This window comes from Acartia tonsa, chromosome 14 (genome assembly GCF_053477335.1).
Source record: "Acartia tonsa isolate MP-2025a chromosome 14, ASM5347733v1, whole genome shotgun sequence".
Classification (NCBI taxonomy): Eukaryota; Metazoa; Arthropoda; class Copepoda; order Calanoida; family Acartiidae; genus Acartia; species Acartia tonsa.
In genome coordinates, this window is record NC_137273.1 from 3,218,798 (window position 1) to 3,237,762 (window position 18,965).

Sequence of the window (18,965 nt, forward strand, 5' to 3'; positions counted from 1 at the left end):
TCTTTATTTTTCAACAAAAAAATCTACATTATCATAAATACAATTCTAAATAAAAACTACAAAATTATATTTTTTAAAAGAATAAACTTATTTTCAAAACTTAACAAAAATTTATGCTATGATACATATTTTTAATATCTGATAATGAATAAGACTAGCTTTATAAATTCAAGGTGATTACAAGAAACCAACAATTTTTATTTTTAAAATAAAATTACAACGAAATTCTTAATATTTTTACAAAAATGAATATAGAAACGATTTTTAAAAAAATGACAAAAAACTATTTTAGTTGAATTCGGTTACTGTTAAAGAAGAAAACATGATACCTTCAAGAAGAGTTGTGTAAAAAAGCTAAGATCAAACCTAGAATTCCATATTTGGTACAGCCTGTTAGGGTTGGGCCGGATACTTTTTTGGCCGGATACCGGATACCGGATATCCGGCTGATTTCAAATGCCGGATATCCGGCCAACGCCAGATATCCGGCAAATATCCGGTTATCCGGCCAAATTACCGGATATCCGGCCGGATAACCGGCCAAATTACCAGATATTAAAGTAGTAAAAAAAAAATTTCTTCAGAAATCTTATATAAATTAACATAATGTTAAACTTATTCAGAAAAAATGTTCTTCTAGCTTCAATAATAAGAAAATTATAGCCATTTAAGATTTTAAAAAGCAGAGATTTTTGGTGTAAAGTATAAAAAATTATAGAGCCGGATATCCGGCCGGATAGTTTTAATATCCGGTATCCGGCCGGATATTGAAAATGGCCGGGTATCCGGCCTGATATCCGGCCACACCGGATATCCGGCCCAACCCTAGTTTAGAACATGCCGAAATGTTGTTTTTAATGCTAAAAATGCTAAATTTTTTAAGGATTTTCAAGCCTTCTTTGGGAATATCATCTTAAAATTTATATGTATTCTTCATGCAAATATGAGAGAAATTAAAAAAAAAATTTCTTGCTAAATTTAAAATTGTAAGTAAATTATAAACACCCTGTATTATAAAAACTTATAAGGAATGCTAACTACATAAGAAAATTATTTTTACAGTAATTTTATTATCATATTTTTAAACATTACTTTATTGAAAAGAAAAGTGACTTGCAAATGTTATTTTCAAATAGAAAAAAAAACTATTTTCCCTTTAATTTTAAATTTACATGACATTTTTATATTTCTTTCTTGGTAATCAATCTAGATAAAATAGTTTTACTTCAGTTGCATTATAACACATAAGTTTAAAATCAAAAAGTCAAAAGTTTAAAATAAGAAAATAATCTTTTCAGTTTTGAGCTTCGAAACAGATTGATATCCGGTGGATTAAAAACAGCTTCTTAGCCATACCGAAAAATCATGTATGGCATCGTTTTACAGACAATTTTCTACTGATATTAAAATTTAAAAAGGTTAGCCTGTGCCTTTTAGCCTCTTGGAGCTATCGAAGCTGGTTTTAATCTTATTAATACATGCGGAAAGCTGTCTATAATACGATGAGATAAAAAACATAGATTATTAAACTTTAAGGCCACCTCAGAATATTGAAATAAGAATAATCCTCTAGTGATTCGTGTATAGGTTCTGGTGGCTGCACATTCTTCTCAAGAAACATCTTAGAATAGATAGGAAGATAGATAGATAGATAGATTGATAGATAGATAGATAGAAAGATAGATAGATAGATAGATAGATAGATAGATAGATAGATAGATAGATAGATAGATAGATAGATAGATAGATAGATAGATAGATAGATAGATAGATAGATAGATAGATAGATAGATAGATAAATAGATAGATAGATAGATAGATAGATAGATAGATAGATAGATAGATAGATAAAAAGATAGATAGATAGATAGATAGATAGATAGATAGATAGATAGATAGATAGATAGATAGATAGATAGATAGATAGATAGATAGATAGATTGATAGATAGATAGATAGAAAGATAGATAGATAGATAGATAGATAGATAGATAGATAGATAGATAGATAGATAGATAGATAGATAGATAGATAGATAGATAGATAGATAGATAGATAGATAGATAGATAGATAGATAGATAGATAGATAGATAAATAGATAGATAGATAGATAGATAGATAGATAGATAGATAGATAGATAGATAGATAAAAAGATAGATAGATAGATAGATAGATAGATAGATAGATAGATAGATAGATAGATAGATAGATAGATAGATAGATAGATAGATAGATTGATAGATAGATAGATAGATAGATAGATAGATAGATAGATAGATAGATAGATGGACGACAAACATATAAATAGTTAGATAGATGGACAAACATATAAATAATTAAATAGATGGACAAATAGATAGATATGTAGATTATTACAGATTGGTAAATAGATAGATATATAAAAATATAGATAGATTGATACATAACTAAATAGAAAAGTGCATTGACTAGTTAAGTAGATAGAAAGTTAAAGTGATAGAAATTATGTTTAAATAAATATATACATTTGTAAATAATTTAAGTGATTTAATTTTAAATACCTTAAACAACCAGTAGATTAAGAATCCAAGGAGCGAGGGTAGGAGCCACATAAAAATGCTGGAATTTTGTGCCTTGTCCGTGGTTGTTTTGGATACAGCTTTGGTTTCTGAAAATGGTTGTAATAAGAAAGATCTAAAAATGTGTACTAAGGCTTTTTTTTATTTCAAGTAATTTTGAAGTTTTAATGTTATTCTATCTATCAGATTGAATATTACCCAGCTAGCAAAAGTGGCTGACTCAGATTATGACGTCAAAAAAATTAACCAATGAGAGGCCAGTATACAAAGTAATTGACCAATGATAAAATTTATAGTGGCCTCTCATTTTTTGACGTCATAATCTGACTTTTACTAGCTTCACCAATCCTTTTTGGTAACACTACTTATCTCTAAGCAAAAACTCATTTGTCATTTTACTTAAGACTCATGGCTACGCCCCCATAAGGCCTCTAGGGGCACTTGAGGGAAAAGGAGGAAGGTAAGTCGACCATATACTTTTAATTTTATCTTTAAAAAGAAAAAGTAAAAAATTTGGGTATGGGGTGTGTTTTTCTTTCTTTTGGTGATTTCACTCAGAAAAAACCTTCCCTGAACCAATCAGAACTCTTCACTGTAAATGAGAACCATATATCTTAGCAATATCTTAAGCTACATACAGACACATTTCCCGTTACTTTTATAGAAGGATTGTCTAAGGAGAAGAATTTGAAATAAGCGAGAGGGTAGTTTTTTTTCTCCTATGCCTGACCACATGCAGGAGCCCTGACACTGCGGGGCTACCCAGTACCCAATATAACCTAACCTAACTATAATTTATCTTAAGAAATATGTAAATTATTGAATAACCAAGCTAAAAATAAATACCTTTGAAATCCATATCTCTTGTCCAAGAACGGTCTACTTACAAAAAGTTCAAATTCTTTATCTTTTTATGAAATTAAAAAACAACTTTTTTTCTATAAAAATTTATTCAAAGTAAAAACAGGGTAATATTTCTTTAAATGAAATTGATAATAAAATACAAAAAAAGAAATAAACAAGAATGACAACATCCATATGTAGCGAAGCACAAAAATATTGTATAAGAATTTAAAGATTAGTTGTCAAAAACATGTATATTGGGGAAAAATCACGAAACCTTTTCAACATTTGTTTTTAATTTTTTAATACTTATATATCAGTACTATGACTAACAGACTGACGGTTAAAGTAAATTACATACTGGATGCTCAAAACAATGGGAAATTTAATTTTGATATTTTTAACTAAAAAAAATCGGACCATAAACACCAAAGATATGAGGAAAAATGTGAAAAATATAAAAATAGCCAAAAACCTGCAAAAGGGCAGTCTGACCGCCATTGATATTTTCTTGAAAAGACAGGAAATTTAATTTTGATAACTATAACTATTGGGCTCCTTGATAATGGGAATGTTGTCAAAAACTTTCAGCCTTTTATCTTTTATAGGAGCCGAGAAAATCACGTTTCCACCAAACTAAGACAGACGGACATTTTAAATTATAGAGTAGCTTCGCTACTAAAAAGACAATTTATGTGGTTAGTTTTGTAAAACAAAAGGATGACAACATCCATAAGAAGCGAAGCACAAACATGTAGTAGACAAACGAACAAAGTAAGTTATAGAGCAGATGTTCAGTTGTCATAACAAAGACAAAAAGAGTTAGAAAATGCAAAAACTCAAAAATAATCACGAAACCTTTAAATTAAGGTTTATGCCATTTGATCATGACCTACAGACAATCGGACAAAAATATGTATAGATTAGATGCACATAGGAATATTTAATAAAAATTTAGCTTATCATGAATAGTAGCCGAGAAAATTACATTTCCCAATAGCGTTACGAACTGACGAACAGACAAAGTATATTATAGAGTAGCTTCGCTGTTAAAATTTATGTTAATAATAATCTCAAATAGAATTATCATGTAAGTATTTACATTTGTACTCGTAAAATATAAAAAAAAAATTCAGGGGGGGAGTAGATGTTTCATGAATGAGCTGAAACCTCCCCTATCCCCATATTTCTTAAAAATAATCATAAAATATGAAAAAAAGTCGCCAAAACTGGTACATAATGATAAAAAACAGTCTTAGATTCAAAATAATAATACCTTTTCTCTCTCAAGGATAAATCTTTACAAAAGTGATATAGAAATAAATATTAAATGAGATACTTTTCCAAAAGGTTCCCAAATGGATATAGAATGCGTGGATATTTTAGAGATTATTGCATACCCTGATGAAATGTTTCTCCCAGCTGACTAATATAACGATACCCCCCCCCCTTTTTTACTTTACCCTGTCTACTCTACTGTACATGGAGGAATTTATTTAACAATATCTGAGGACTATATTAGCAACCTAATTTGACGAGAAAAATTCCGCTCTCTAAATATCCACGTATTCTATATTCATTGATAAAGTTTATGATTTTTATATTTATTTGAAGCAGCTTATAATTCCTAATAAAATGACTTCATACAACACAAATGACCAATGATAGGCCAGTATACATTTTACCATTGGTCAAATACAATGTATACAAACCTATTATTGTTCATTTGTATTGTATGACGTCATTTCATTAGGAATTATAAGCTGCTTTAAATAAATATATACTAAAAGCTGCCTCTATTTATTTCTTTACCACTTTCAACTTTAATACTTAGAAATAAAATTTTTAAAATCCTTTTTTTAATATTACAAGATAACACAGCATTTGAACGCTCCTGGTTGATGGGTAGAAGCTGATCTACGCGGCGGTTGTGGCGGCTCTACGGCCCTGGCGGCTGATTTGGGCTGCTGGCTGCTACTCCTTATTGGCGGCTGGATTTTAGGGGATACTGCGGTGGTACTCGCCCTAAAAAATATATTTTTAAGATGCATGTGTGGTAGTCGGACAGACTGTCACTTCCCAGAGCATGCTACGCTCCGGGGCTCCCGATAAAACACACAGGTGGTTAATCCCATAACCATCACATTCCTAAGCCAACCCTTTCTTCTATTGACCGCCAGATAATGCGGTCAATTCTACCAGCCGCCGATGTGGGGAAGGGGTTGCCCCTCCCCCCCTGATGATCCAGATAACCTACCCTTTTCCGGGGGACGTCAGCCTTACCCCCACAGGGGCCTGCCCGTCTGCTATTCACCTGGCCTGCAGCCCCCCATTCTCTCCACACCCATTTTCTACCTAACCCAATATTGTAATCTGTTGTATATAAAGCCATTAATTTGTTATGTATAATCAGTTCTAAATAAAGCTTCAAAACTGTAACTACTTGGAGTATTTTATTCATAGAATCATTAAGGCTAGGGGCTCTTTTGCCGGACTCGCTAAATAGGGTTGAACTGCTTTACCCCTATTACACATGCTCATAATGGATGTGGAATATACGTGGATATTAGCACAGGTTGCTATTTCCCTGTCAGTTATTGGTCAATTCGTTTATCCCGTAGAGGGGAGTGGATTGGGTAAAAGGGGGAGGTGGCGATCGTTATTTTAGCCTTCTAAATCGTTCACTTTATTAGAGTATATGGTATTTTGGTGTAAAATCCATGTAATAATAAATCCATTATGCTCAATATAATTTTATTATTTCTGCTTGTTACTTAAAATCTCAGTAATTACTATTAGAAATGTTAGAATTGGGCTAAATCTTTTTTTATTGCTGAAATTGCGGCAATTTCTCACAAAGTGCATAGTCGAGCACAGAAACCCCACCCCCACCTTATGTACATTTTAATTCAATGATATTTGAGAGGGAGGTGGTTTCTTTGCTCGCTTGTAATTTTAGGGAAAACACCAAAAACTCTTCATACCTTGCAAGCTCAGGCTGACTGGTGACTTCTGCTTTAGTTGGCTGCACTGCTGGCTTCTTTTTCGTCCTTGGTTTGGGTTGGTCAATATCCTCATACAGAGCAACCTTATGATTACCAACATTTGCTAATATTATTAAAGATTTTGATTGACTCTGACTCAATTTTTTGATAGTTAAAAAAATCAATTGCTCACAATTTTTATTATAAACCCTACAGCTTTGGTTTATATAATTCATATATTCAAACAATGACAATAAGAAAACAATATTGAATTGTGGATCTCCTCACCTCTCCAGAGCACTACTACACGAGACCTAGCCAATGTATTTATAGAAAGTCCTTTACATGCCCCATCAAAAACTTCAAATATTACGGGGTATATCTCTATTCTCTAAGATTTCAAGTATCTAAGAAGGTACAAATTGTGAACCATTGTTTTTTTCACCCTATATTTTTCCCTCAACTGTACTTGATTAAAAAAACATTTTATGAAATGTTGGCATCCCTGTTCAGAATTGTTGGCAACTGTGGCATAACCGGAAGTGACAACACTCGGCACTGTAGTGTACACTTTATCAGCTGTTACTGGCGCTTCCTCTGTTACCATAAACTGGTCATTAAGCTCAGTTACTGATGTATCTCTCACAGAAGAGGATGCTTTGCGCAGTGAACTTTTAACGCGTTTATTTTGCGCCACTTTGGGAGAGGCTATGTCTGTGTTGGCCAATCTGCCAGGCTCTTCAAAGTTATCAGTGACATTATTTTCAGCCCCAAGGCCAACTGTGTTGGCAGCAGTTTTCTGGGCCTTTGTCAACCTGTTGGGCTCAGACTTTGCTGCAGCCGATGCACTAGCAACTCCATTCTTGACCGGCTGTTCAGCTGCTGTTTCAAATGTATCATGGATATCACCGACTAATGCATCTTTTGGTGCTCGTGCAGCTTTGGCTTTGTTGTCCTCGGATACATTTCTCATGACAGCTTCATATTCATTGAATCTCTCATCCGGAGTTCTCTCCTTGGCTATCTCGGTTTGCTCATAGATGTCAGTTACCAAACCTGGATGGGGTTGTTGTTCTACCTTGTACAGGTTGGCAGATATCTTTTCTTCTTTGGCCGTCTTAACACGTGGTGCTTCAAATTCAACCTCTTCAACTTCCATTGCCTCATCATAAAGATCTGTAACAGCCACATCTTTGGGTGTTGCGTTGGCTTTTGTAAAACTGTTGTCAATATTCTTTGGGTGAACTTGTTTTGGCTGAGGCAGCGGAGAGAATTGACGAGGATCAACATCTTCATACATTTTCTCAACATCACCAACTAGAGCGGTAGCATTAATATTTGCTTTAGCCATATTCCTGTTGACTTCCTTTGTTTCTGCTTTATCAATAACCACCTGAGGAATTTCAACGGGCTTAACTGGTGGTACATCAAAGTACTCACCCAATTCCCCAACTTGTGCCTGCATCAACTTCTTGTCGGCCATATACTTAACATGCTCCACAGTTAAGTCAGCAATATTTTCAACACAGTCCGGTACAAAGATCTCCCCAGATTTTTCTTCAACATGTACAGTTGAAGTCATCTTGACACTGGCGTTATCTGGTTTTCCTGCGGTAGCTGATGATGATTTTGATAGTTTGTCCGATTTTGATGATTTTACTTTGGGCTCAGCAGAACTTGTATCTGTACTGAGGGAAGCTTCACTTGTGTTGGGAGATCTTGATCTTGATCTTCTGGCGTTCAGAACTTCTTTTATAACATACTCCTCTTTAGGTGTCAGATTCTTGGATTCTAGGTCATAATCTTCATCAAGATGACTCAATGAGTCAGCACTGGGAACTTTTAATGTCTCCTGATGATACAAATAATTGATTGATCATAAAAAAACAAAAAAAAAACAAAGGGAGTGCAGGATATTTTTTTCTGGGAGGCGTAGGTTGAAGGTTTGAAAAATTTACATAAAAGAAGTACATATAAGAATTTTAGATTTATCTCCCCTTCAAGCAACTAAGAGCAAGAAATTATGATATTTTACTATTTAGTGATATACATTCATTTTTACGAGGAAAGCACTAGAATTATTAGCATGAATATTCTTAGAATTATTTGAATATTTATTTTCTTCAGAATTTGAAGATTTTTTCTTTTTTGTTACATAGATTTTTTTGAAAACCATGAAAATCTCAAAACATGCAAATACATTGGCAATTTAATTTTTATGGGAATCACTAAGATGTTAATGTTTCCAATATTATCAAAAAAATCTTTGATCCAATAATCAATCAATTAAATTTTCCTGGACGGGATGGCTTTCAGCTGCACGATTAAGTTTAAACTTTTTGCTCTGTCTTCGCTTAAAGTTGGAACCAGTGAATTTACCATCTAAAAAGATTAATAAGTTATACAATACAAATATTTCTATATTTACAACTAACAGCTACGCCTCTAGAGGCCTCGGGACACTTGAGGGGGGGTTATTAAATTCTACAAACTAATTTTTTATTTTAGATTAAAAAGGTGTTTTTTATGTCAACCATTCCCATTTTATTTTAGTTTAAAAATACAATTACAAAAAATTCTTGTGGGGGGTAATTTATTTCAAGGGGCGATTTCTATTTGAAGAGTGGTTGTACCCTCACCCCAAATAGTTATAAACCTTAATCAATTGTCCCCTCTCTCTATGAACAGGAATTTTTCTAGGGAAAGGAGGGGGGGGGGTTTAACTTTCTCCAAGAAAAATATGGACAAGTTTGTATTTGATTCTACAGCAGCGTAAATGTATGAAAAAAAATATTGAATTGTAAAACTACCTATATCACCAAAATTGGAGGATTTTTGTACATCATCAAAATCCAGGTTGTCAAACTGTTCTTCTTCCTGTATACGTGTGTGCTCTGCGTTCTCCTTTTGTCTGGCAACCTTGAGGAAAAATACTTTGATTTCTGTTTTAAAAAATATAATTTATCTTTAAGTAAGGGAGTAAGGCAGAGAGGGAGGGGACTAGTCTCCAGAGTTACATGATAACAGTTTCTTATTCATTGGCTTAAAAACTTTAGGGACTTTGATTCGTTGGTTCATTAAGTTAACTGTCCTAACCAATGATTGTAATTTACAGAAGGGATAATTTGGTGTATCATGCATCTTGACTGATTAGTTTAAACTTTTCAACCAATAATTTAAATCTACGAAAGGTGTGATTTTTTAACATCCTCAGGAATGCACATCAATTTATCTTTCTTTGTCTTATCTCTATCAGTCAGAAAATCTAATGAAAAATTGCCAAGATACGAAAAATTTGAGGATGACACAAGAATCCTACCATCTTTTCAAGACTCTTGTTTTAGATGTACTGAATAAGCATCAAACAATGCTGAAGAGTATACAACACAAATTTTTCAAGCTATAAAAATAAATAAAAAGTATTTTTTCCTGCAAAGGTGTAGCTGGGGCAATCTCCATCCTGGTGGTCAAAATAATTCAGTCACAATTCAAGATATTAATCAAAATTGGTTTAGTAGCGTGCACAAAGTTCTTTTAGGGGGGAGGAGGGGGTGATAGAAAATATTTTTTTGGGACCCATTTTGCTAGAGTGGTTGATGCACATCCTACGCCCCCCTTCTAATTTGGTTGAAAATCAAAGTAAAAAAGTGGGGTTTGGATTTAATAATCTGTCTTTCCCTTAATCATAGCCTTGATTCTCCCTTTGGTAGCTAAGAATTGTAAGGGTGTAAAGTTTAGAGGATGCAAGAATAATAATCTTTCAACTTTTCTTCCTAATTTTTTTTAACATTTACAAATTCATTAAATGAGGCTATATATGATGTCAAAAAAGCGCTGATAGTTTCAGAAATAATGAAATTCATTGGGAAAACAAGGATGACAACATCCATAAGAAGCTTTAAAATCAGAATGAAGGACAGACGAAACCTTGTTGAGTGTCAGAATGTAACAAGCAGAACATTAATTTGTAAGTCTTAACAAAATTGTACATAAATTTGTTTCAATTTGCGGAAATACAGGATATTGTAAAAGGCAGACATAGTACCTTGGGCTGACGAAATTAAAATTCGTGTAATATTGCAAATTTGGGACAATACTAATTACCCAAAATAAAATAAAATTTTGTTTGAAAATATGTAATATGCAATCATTAACAAGGAAATAACAATAATTAAGCCTCAAAAAGTCAGAATATTGCAGACTTAATTATGTTTTGTAAATGTAAAATTATAGTCTTAGAAACAATTAGCGTTGCAATATTGTATAATAACATATATATTGCCAGGCTAATGGATTTTGTTTGTAATAATCAAATATTTTTTTTTCAAATATGATAATTATAGTTTATTATAAAATCACTAAACCTAGCAAAAATCTTTTTAATGAAAAATATTCTTATTCTTTATTATGTACCAGCGGCTACGCCCCTAGAGGCCTCTAGGGTCACTTGATGAGGGGGGAGTTTATTTTTTTTGTGGGGGGGGGGGAGAGGTAATTTTTTTCTAGGGGCGATTTCTCTTGGGAGGGTGGTGGTACCCTCCCCCAAAAATAGTTATATACCTTCCCGGGACCTATGAGAAGTTACTGTGTAAAGGAGAACCCAACCGGTTCAGCGGTTAGCGAGATCCTTTGGTACACACAGACAAACACATCCTGTTACTTTATTATAAGGATGATATTTTTAAAAGCGAAGCTTTCATATAATTAGGATCGGTTTGTCCATCCATATGTCCGTCCTTGATAAATAGCTTTTATTCCTTAATTTAGGCATGTTAGAATTGTCCTATCGATTTCAAACATTGCATGATGATACCATACCTCTAGTAGTTAGGTACGATATAGATGTTGAGAAAGATGTAAAACATATAATTCACCATATAATTATAGTTGTCAGAAATTTCGTTTTCCTTATTCAGTTTCTTATCAAAGACGAGGGAGCATATTAATTTATAGAGTAGCTGACTTATATTTATATTCTTATTATTAAGTTCAGACACTATACAAGTCTTAATGTCCGTTTGTCCTACTGTTTCAGTGCTTCGCTTTTATGGATGTTGTCATCCTTGTTAATAAGTGAATATGTTAAAATTTGACAAAAATAGCCTTAACCAAAACCCCCCCCCCCCCACCCTCTTACCCTCTATTTTTAATAACTAAATGAGACGCTGAACATTGATTTATTATTTAACTTTCATTTTCAATTTAACCCTGAATTGACAGGCAAACACAGGGATTTAGGATTAAGTAAATCAGTGCTATATCTGTTTTAGCAAAGTTTGTTTTAGCTAGGAGACTAGTGTTAAAATCGTAGAATGAATGAAGCTAATGTAATAATGAACATATCAAATATTTGTTTATTGATTCAATTATATAAAATTGATATCAATCAATAATTATATTATAATTACAATGGAAATTGGATGAATTTTAATACTTGAATTGTTAAAGGCTGGATTAGATTTAAAAAGTGGGATAACATATTTTCTTTTTTTCAAACTGTAAATACCAAACAATTTTTGATTCAAAATTATATTATTTCCTTCTTAATTGTATTATGATATACGCCTCTTTCTTGGAATCTATAAATTTCTCCTCCCTCTTTGTCACATTAGGTTGAACCATTTAAAAAATCTTGGTATTCAAATTATATTACTTCCTTCCTGAAATATGGTTTCATAATTCTTAATTGTATTATAATATACGCCTCTTTCCATGAATCTATAAATTGCTCCTCCCAATTTTACACCAACTACTCATTATCCCTATAATACTTTTAACTTATCATCTTGTAATTATAACTTTATCCCTGTAACATACTTTTAACTCTATTTTTTGTGACGGGGGGGGGGGGGGGGGGGGGAGGAAATATCGAATTTCCAAATAATCCCTTCAAACAAAGAAAATAATATCTAAGTATTTGGGCAGTTTAAAGTGGAAGCTTATGAAAAAGTATCTTATGTGTACATAGAAAACATTAAGGATTACTTATTTATTACATTAGAGATACGTTGTGACGAACAGATAAATTTTTATTATAGGGAAGCTGTGCTTCTAAAAAATATGGTTGACAATAATGTTTAAACTTACTGTTTCAACAGTTTCACTGTTTAACACAAAATCTTTTCAAAGAGCCCCTTTTACAATCTTAAACAAGTCAAGTTTTAAGTCAGTTGACCTAAAATAGACTTCATACTGGTTCTAATGGTATGCCTACCTTATTCTACAATTACTATGAGCCGCTCAATTTAAATTTTAAAATCTACGTATGTTGTGGCTCACATATCATTTAACTTTAATACAGATTTAGGAACCAAATATTGAAAATCCATAAAAGCGAAGCTCTGAAATGAAAGGACAAACTAACATTTACAGTGCATAAGTCTACATAAAATTATTGCGATTATAGTAAATTTGGGGGAAACGTGGGGGAAACGTGATTTTTAGTAGCGAAGCTACTCTATCATTCGAAATGTCCGTCCGTCAGTCCGTCGGTCTGTCCGTCCGTCCGTCTGTTTGTCCGTCTGTACGTCTATCTGAGACAAAATGGGGGAAACGTGATTTTCTCGGCTCCTATTAAAGACAGCTGAAATTTTTAGTGAAGATTCCCATGATAAATGCGCATCTAATCTATACATTGTTTTGTCCATCTGTATGTTAATTGGGGTGCTAGATCGATTCCTAGATTTTTTTGTTTTCATAATTTTCTCGACTCCTTTTCAAGACAGACAACTGAAATTTTCAGGGATTAAGTAAATTTGCATCATACATATTTTTACTAAGTTCAATTAAGATTTGTATATTAATTCGGGTGCTAGATCGATTCCTAGTTTTTCAATTTTAATGATTATCTCAACTCCTGTTCAGGATAAACGGCTGGATTTTTTAGGGATTAATCAAGTCAACATTTTTAAAAAGCTTTTTTTAAGATATGATAATTGGTTGGGGTGCTAGATCACTTCCTAGTTTTTCAAGTTTTCATGATTTTTCGACTCCTGTTCAAGATAAACAGCTGGAATTTTTTGGGAATAATTAAGTCAACATTATACATATTTTCACCAAGTTTATTAAAGACTTGCTATTGGTTGGGGGGCTAGATCGATTCCTAGATTTCACGTTTTTCTTCTTAGCTTAATGCTTCAAAAGATATCATACATTTTTAAAAGGTTTCGGGATTTATTTCATTTATGCCTTTTAACATACCTAAAAGATTATTTTTCCTGATGTCTATCAATAAATTTTGAGCTTCGATACTTATGGATGTTGTCATCCTTGTTTTAGCATCGCTTTCACTACATGGATTCTACATGATTCTTGTTTTTACTTCAAACTAAATTTAATCTTAACCATGAATCTTAATTAATAAGAAAATGAAGTATAAAATTATGAAAATTGCCAATTACAATACAAAAAAAAATAATTAAATTATTGGCCAAAAAAAGTTAGGATTCTGCTAGTTTGGAACCAATCAATCAAAATACTGAAATTATATCAAAATATAGGGATCTATAGAGATAAGACAATGGCTGTTAAATTGATGTACATTACCAATGATGACACATAAAATTACCCCTTCTGTAGTCCCCAAAGTTGTTAAGCCATCGCACAAGAAAACGTTATCTTAATGGCGTTGCTACAAAAGACCAACTCTACAAAAGACCAACGCCTACAAAAGACCAACTAGTCGGTTCTACAAAAGACTAACGCCTACAAAAGACCAACCCTACAAAAGACCAACGCCTACAAAAGACCAACGACTACAAAAAATCGTAGAGCTGGAAGGTCTATAGCTGCAACTGGTGTAGCATCATATTTGTATTTATCAAATTAATAAATATAATGAATATAATGTATGCTTTAAATAGATTTTAAAAGACACAATTACAAGAAAAAAATTGTAATTATTTTTTGTATCAATGTAATCAAATAATGGCTTGAAAATCTTCTAAATTTTAAAGAAAAAATCTTCCAATTTTAATGATATCCAATATGGCGATTAAAACACAAGGACAAAATTCAAAACCGAAATTTCTTTCTTGAATAACTTTGTCCACAGGCTGAATTTTAAAATTCCGTCCGACAGTTTGTCCAAAGTCTGTGTTTGCTACGTAACGGAATAGTTTCGAACCCGATACAACCTTGCTTTTAAAAAATTGACCCTTTTGTAGTTGTTGGTCTTTTGTAGGTGTTGGTCTTTTGTAGGCGTTGGTCTTTTGTAGGCGTTGGTCTTTTGTAGAGTTGGTCTTTTGTAGGCGTTGGTCTTTTGTAGAGTTGGTCTTTTGTAGGCGTTGGTCTTTTGTAGAGTTGGTCTTTTGTAGCAACGCCATTTTAATCTTTGGGGACTAGTGAAATAAACAGCAAAATGCCCCCCCCCCTCTCTCTCTCTCTCTGCTAGTTCCCAAAGTCTTAAAATAACGTTTTCTTATTTGTTGGCTTAACAACTTTGGTGAACTTTACTGAATTTTCAATTTTGTTGGTATAACCACTGCTATATTAATAACCTGACCATTCATAATACAATAAAAGACCACAAAGTTGTTAAGCCAGCGAATAAGAAAACATTATCGTAAACTTTGGGGACTAGTTTAATAAACAGCCCATTGTCCCCCCCTCTCTCTCTGCTAGTTTCCAACGTTTGATAATAACGTTTTCTTTTTCGTTGGCTTAACAACTTTGGGGACTTAAAGAATAAGACAATGGACGATAAATTGATGAAAATTTCCCATTTACGATAAGAAATAAACAAATCATTGTTCAAAAAGTTTTGAGGACTTTTATCGAATTTTGATTGGTTAGTTTATTAACTATAGTGTCCAAACGTCCAACCCCTAATCGTAATGTATAGAAGGGGTAATTTTGTTTACCGTAATTGAGGATGTACATCAATTAATCTGCCATTGTCTTATTCCTGTAGGTTCCTTTATTTGGGTATAGTCCCTTTAGTGGCAAGGGGCGTTTTGTCATATTCTAAAAGCAAGGCTTTCTATAATTAGGGTCGGTCCGTCCTTTCGTATGTACGTCCGTCTGTACATCCGGAATGGATAGCTTTTTTTGTTAATTTATGCATGTTAATTGTCCTATCGATTTCAAACTCTGCATTGTGATTCCTGTAGTAGTTAGGTACGATTTAGAAAGCGCAGCAATTCTATAATCATTATCAGAATGTCGGTATGTTCATTTTAAACATGTAGATTTTTTACTTTTTTAACAACAAATTTTTATGTGATCAATTATCCGATTGATCTGATTTTTGTATATTTTTGTATATTGATTCCTGGGACAACAAAGTACAATATCATAAGCTAAGTAACTCTATAATCAAGTCCTAAAAATGTAAGTATGTCCATAAACATTATCCTGTATGAACTGGTTATAAAACTTTGGGTACAAGTGTAATTTATGGTCCAATGGCACCTCCCTCCTGGTTTGCTCAAACAAATGCATCATAAAACGGTTTGAGAAATAAAGCCAAACATTAACCCATTTACTAATTTAAAACAAGTAAATTTGAATAAAAAAATGGTTAGCTCTTAAAAAATTAAAAAGGATGACAACATCTGACCAAACCTTCAAACTACCAATAATTTTAATCTGAAGATAGGTGCTAATAATGTTTATTATAATCAGATTGAGATATCAAATTATCCTCCATTTTTCATTATTATGATTTTAGATAAATTTCAGGGAGGGAGGAACATTGGGCTGTTTATTACACTAGACTCAAAAGCATTTAGTAACATTTTCTTATTTGTTGCAACTTTGCGACTTTAATTATCGGTTTATTGAGTTGAGTGTCCAAATGTTTCAACCACTAATTATAATCTACAAAAAGGGGTTAATTTTGTGTATCATCATTGGGGATGTACATCAATTTATTGTCCATTGTCTTGTCCCTTTAGATCCCTGATAAATTTTGAAATTCTATCAATTTAACCGTTTTGTTGAAAATAATATTGAGTCATAAAGTAGCTAAGCTCAAAAGATTGTGTTAATTCCACTGCTGCTCTGTATGATACTGAGCAAAGGGGGAGGGGGGAGACTTGTCCTTAAACATGGACTTGTATTCTTACTTTTCTACCGATTAAAACGAAATTTGATGCTTATCCACAATTTTATTCCAATACAAAAGGCTAATGTTTAATAGCATAATGTTGTTTTTTTCTTTATTATAGTATTTAGTATTTACGGTGAATGTTGTTTGTCATCCTTATTAAATTGAACTAATATTATTAAAATGGCTTAAAACCTGTCCTTAAGCAATATATGTGCTAACCGCTCAACTAATATGGTTCCCCTTAACAATACAGCTTAAAATTAAACCACCTCTATTACCTTAATAAGAAATAAAATATTATTTGAGATGCAAAGAAAGGATAGAACAATTTAGTTTGAATGGGAGGAGAAAAAACAAATATGAATAATTCCCCCAACCCCTGAGTATCATATAACATAATTAACAACATTTCTTTTCGGTCAAATAACTTGACCTTGTTTGACCCCCCCCCCCCTCCCCCATCACACACATCCAGATATATTTTTAAGAAGCGCAGCTTCTATCTAATTTGTTTGGCTGTACGTCACAACGTATCTCCATCAAAATAAACATGTAATCTATTGTAACCTAAAGTTAAAAAAATGTATTAAACATTTTTTTAAAGATCAATAAAAGTTTTAGACATGCTTAGAGCTGAAACTGATTTAAATTTGGAAATTATTTTTCTTGTTTCACTAATAAGTCATTGATTATTAGGAAATTCAATCATAGGTTAAAGTGAGGCGATCTCAGTGGCGAGGCAAAGTTGGTAATTTTCAACACACTTTCATTAAATGACACTTTTCTCCATGTTTTAATCGACTGATAGGAAAATCATTAAACCAAAATTGTTCGTTATTAAATTACACACAAACAAGGATAATAACATCCATAAAAGCGAAGCTCTGAAACGATATGACAGACGAACATTAACTTTTGTTGAGTGTCAGAACTGAATATAAAAAATATAAAAATATAAGGTTTGACAATATTATACGTGTTGCAAAACTTTTTAAAAACAGAATTCTGTTTCAGGACATACTGCCATTTTTAATACTTGATTATAATATTGTACCTTATTGTAATAGGAATCAGTAATAAGAAATCAGATCTATCGGATGATTTTATCACATAAATAATTCTTATTAGAAAAGTAAAAAAACCAACATGTTTAAAATGGACGTACGGACCTTCTGGTAACGATTACAGAGTTTCTACGATTTCTCAATCGTACCTTACTACTACAGGAATCACCATGCAAAGTTTGAAATCGCTAGGACAATTCTAACATGCCTAAATTAACGAATAAAAGCTAACTATCTCGTACGGGCGGACTGACCGACCCTAATTATGGAAAAGGTTTGCTTTTAAAAAGTATAAATAGTAGCTGTTCATGGGAGAGTTTATAACTATTTCTGCAAGGGTATCATTATACCGAGAGTGATTGCATCAAGAAAAATTCCAATCCCCCCCCCCCAAAAAAAAATTAATTAAAACAAGGATGACAACATCCATTAAAGCAAAGCATTAAAACAGTAGAACAAAAGGACATTAACACTTGTATAGGAGAGTTTATAACTATTTCTGCAAGGGTATCATTATACCGAGAGGGATTGCATTAAGAAAAATTCCCAACCCCCCCAAAAAATCAATTAAAACAAGGATGACAACATCCATAAAAGCGAAGCATTAAAATGGTAGAACAAACGGACATTAACACTTGTATAGTGTCTGAACTGAATAATCAGAATGTAAAAGTATAAGAGTCAAAGCAAAATTGTAAGTAAATTTGTTGCAAAACTGCATGATACAGGATAATGTTTATGGATGTACTTACATTTTTAAAAGTTGATTATAGAGTTGATTAATATTCAATATACCAAAAATCAGATCAAACGGATAATTAGATCACATAACAAGGATGACAACATCCATAAAAGCGAAGCACTGAAACATTAGGACAAACGGACATTAACACTTGTATAGTGTCTGAACTGAATAATCAGAATATAAAGTATAAGAGTCGAAGCAAAATTGTAACTAAATTTGTTGAAAAACTGCTTGATACAGGATAATGTTTTTGGACATACTTACATTTTATGAGTTGATTATAGAGTTGCTTTGCTAATAATATTGTTCTTTGTTGTCCCAGGAATCAATATACCAAAAACCAGATCAAACGGATAATTAGATCACATAAAATTTTGTTGTTAAAAAAGTAGAAAAATCAACATGTTTAAAATGGACGTACGGACATTCTGGTAATGATTATAGATTTGCTTCGCTTTTTAAATCGTACCTAACTACTAGAGGAATCATCATGCTATTTTTGAAATCGATAGGACAATTCTAACATGCATAAATTAACAAATAAAAGCTATCTATCTCGGACGAAAAATTAACATGTTTAAAATGGACGTATGGACATTCTGACAATGATTATAGAGTTGCTACGCTTTCCAAATAGTACCTAACTACTACAGGAATCATCATGCAAAGTTTGAAATCGATAGGACAATTCTAAAATGCCTAAATTAACGAATAAAAG

At 32.5% G+C, this 18,965-nt stretch overlaps 1 protein-coding gene across 1 annotated transcript in view; it reads right to left on the minus strand.

Moving 5' to 3' along the window:
- Window positions 1-121: 121 nt before the first annotated feature.
- Window positions 122-18,965, minus strand: part of LOC145306372 (uncharacterized) — a 72,510-nt gene continuing 53,666 nt past the window's right edge. Inside the window, exons 12-19 of the mRNA XM_080148466.1 lie at window positions 9,198-9,305; window positions 8,682-8,769; window positions 6,871-8,237; window positions 6,388-6,511; window positions 5,298-5,428; window positions 3,407-3,439; window positions 2,543-2,649; window positions 122-1,621 (exon numbers count right to left, since the gene is read on the minus strand). Coding sequence (XP_080004592.1) covers window positions 1,532-1,621; window positions 2,543-2,649; window positions 3,407-3,439; window positions 5,298-5,428; window positions 6,388-6,511; window positions 6,871-8,237; window positions 8,682-8,769; window positions 9,198-9,305 — 2,048 coding nt within the window. The 3' untranslated portion in view covers window positions 122-1,531. The remainder of the gene's footprint in view (window positions 1,622-2,542; window positions 2,650-3,406; window positions 3,440-5,297; window positions 5,429-6,387; window positions 6,512-6,870; window positions 8,238-8,681; window positions 8,770-9,197; window positions 9,306-18,965) is intronic.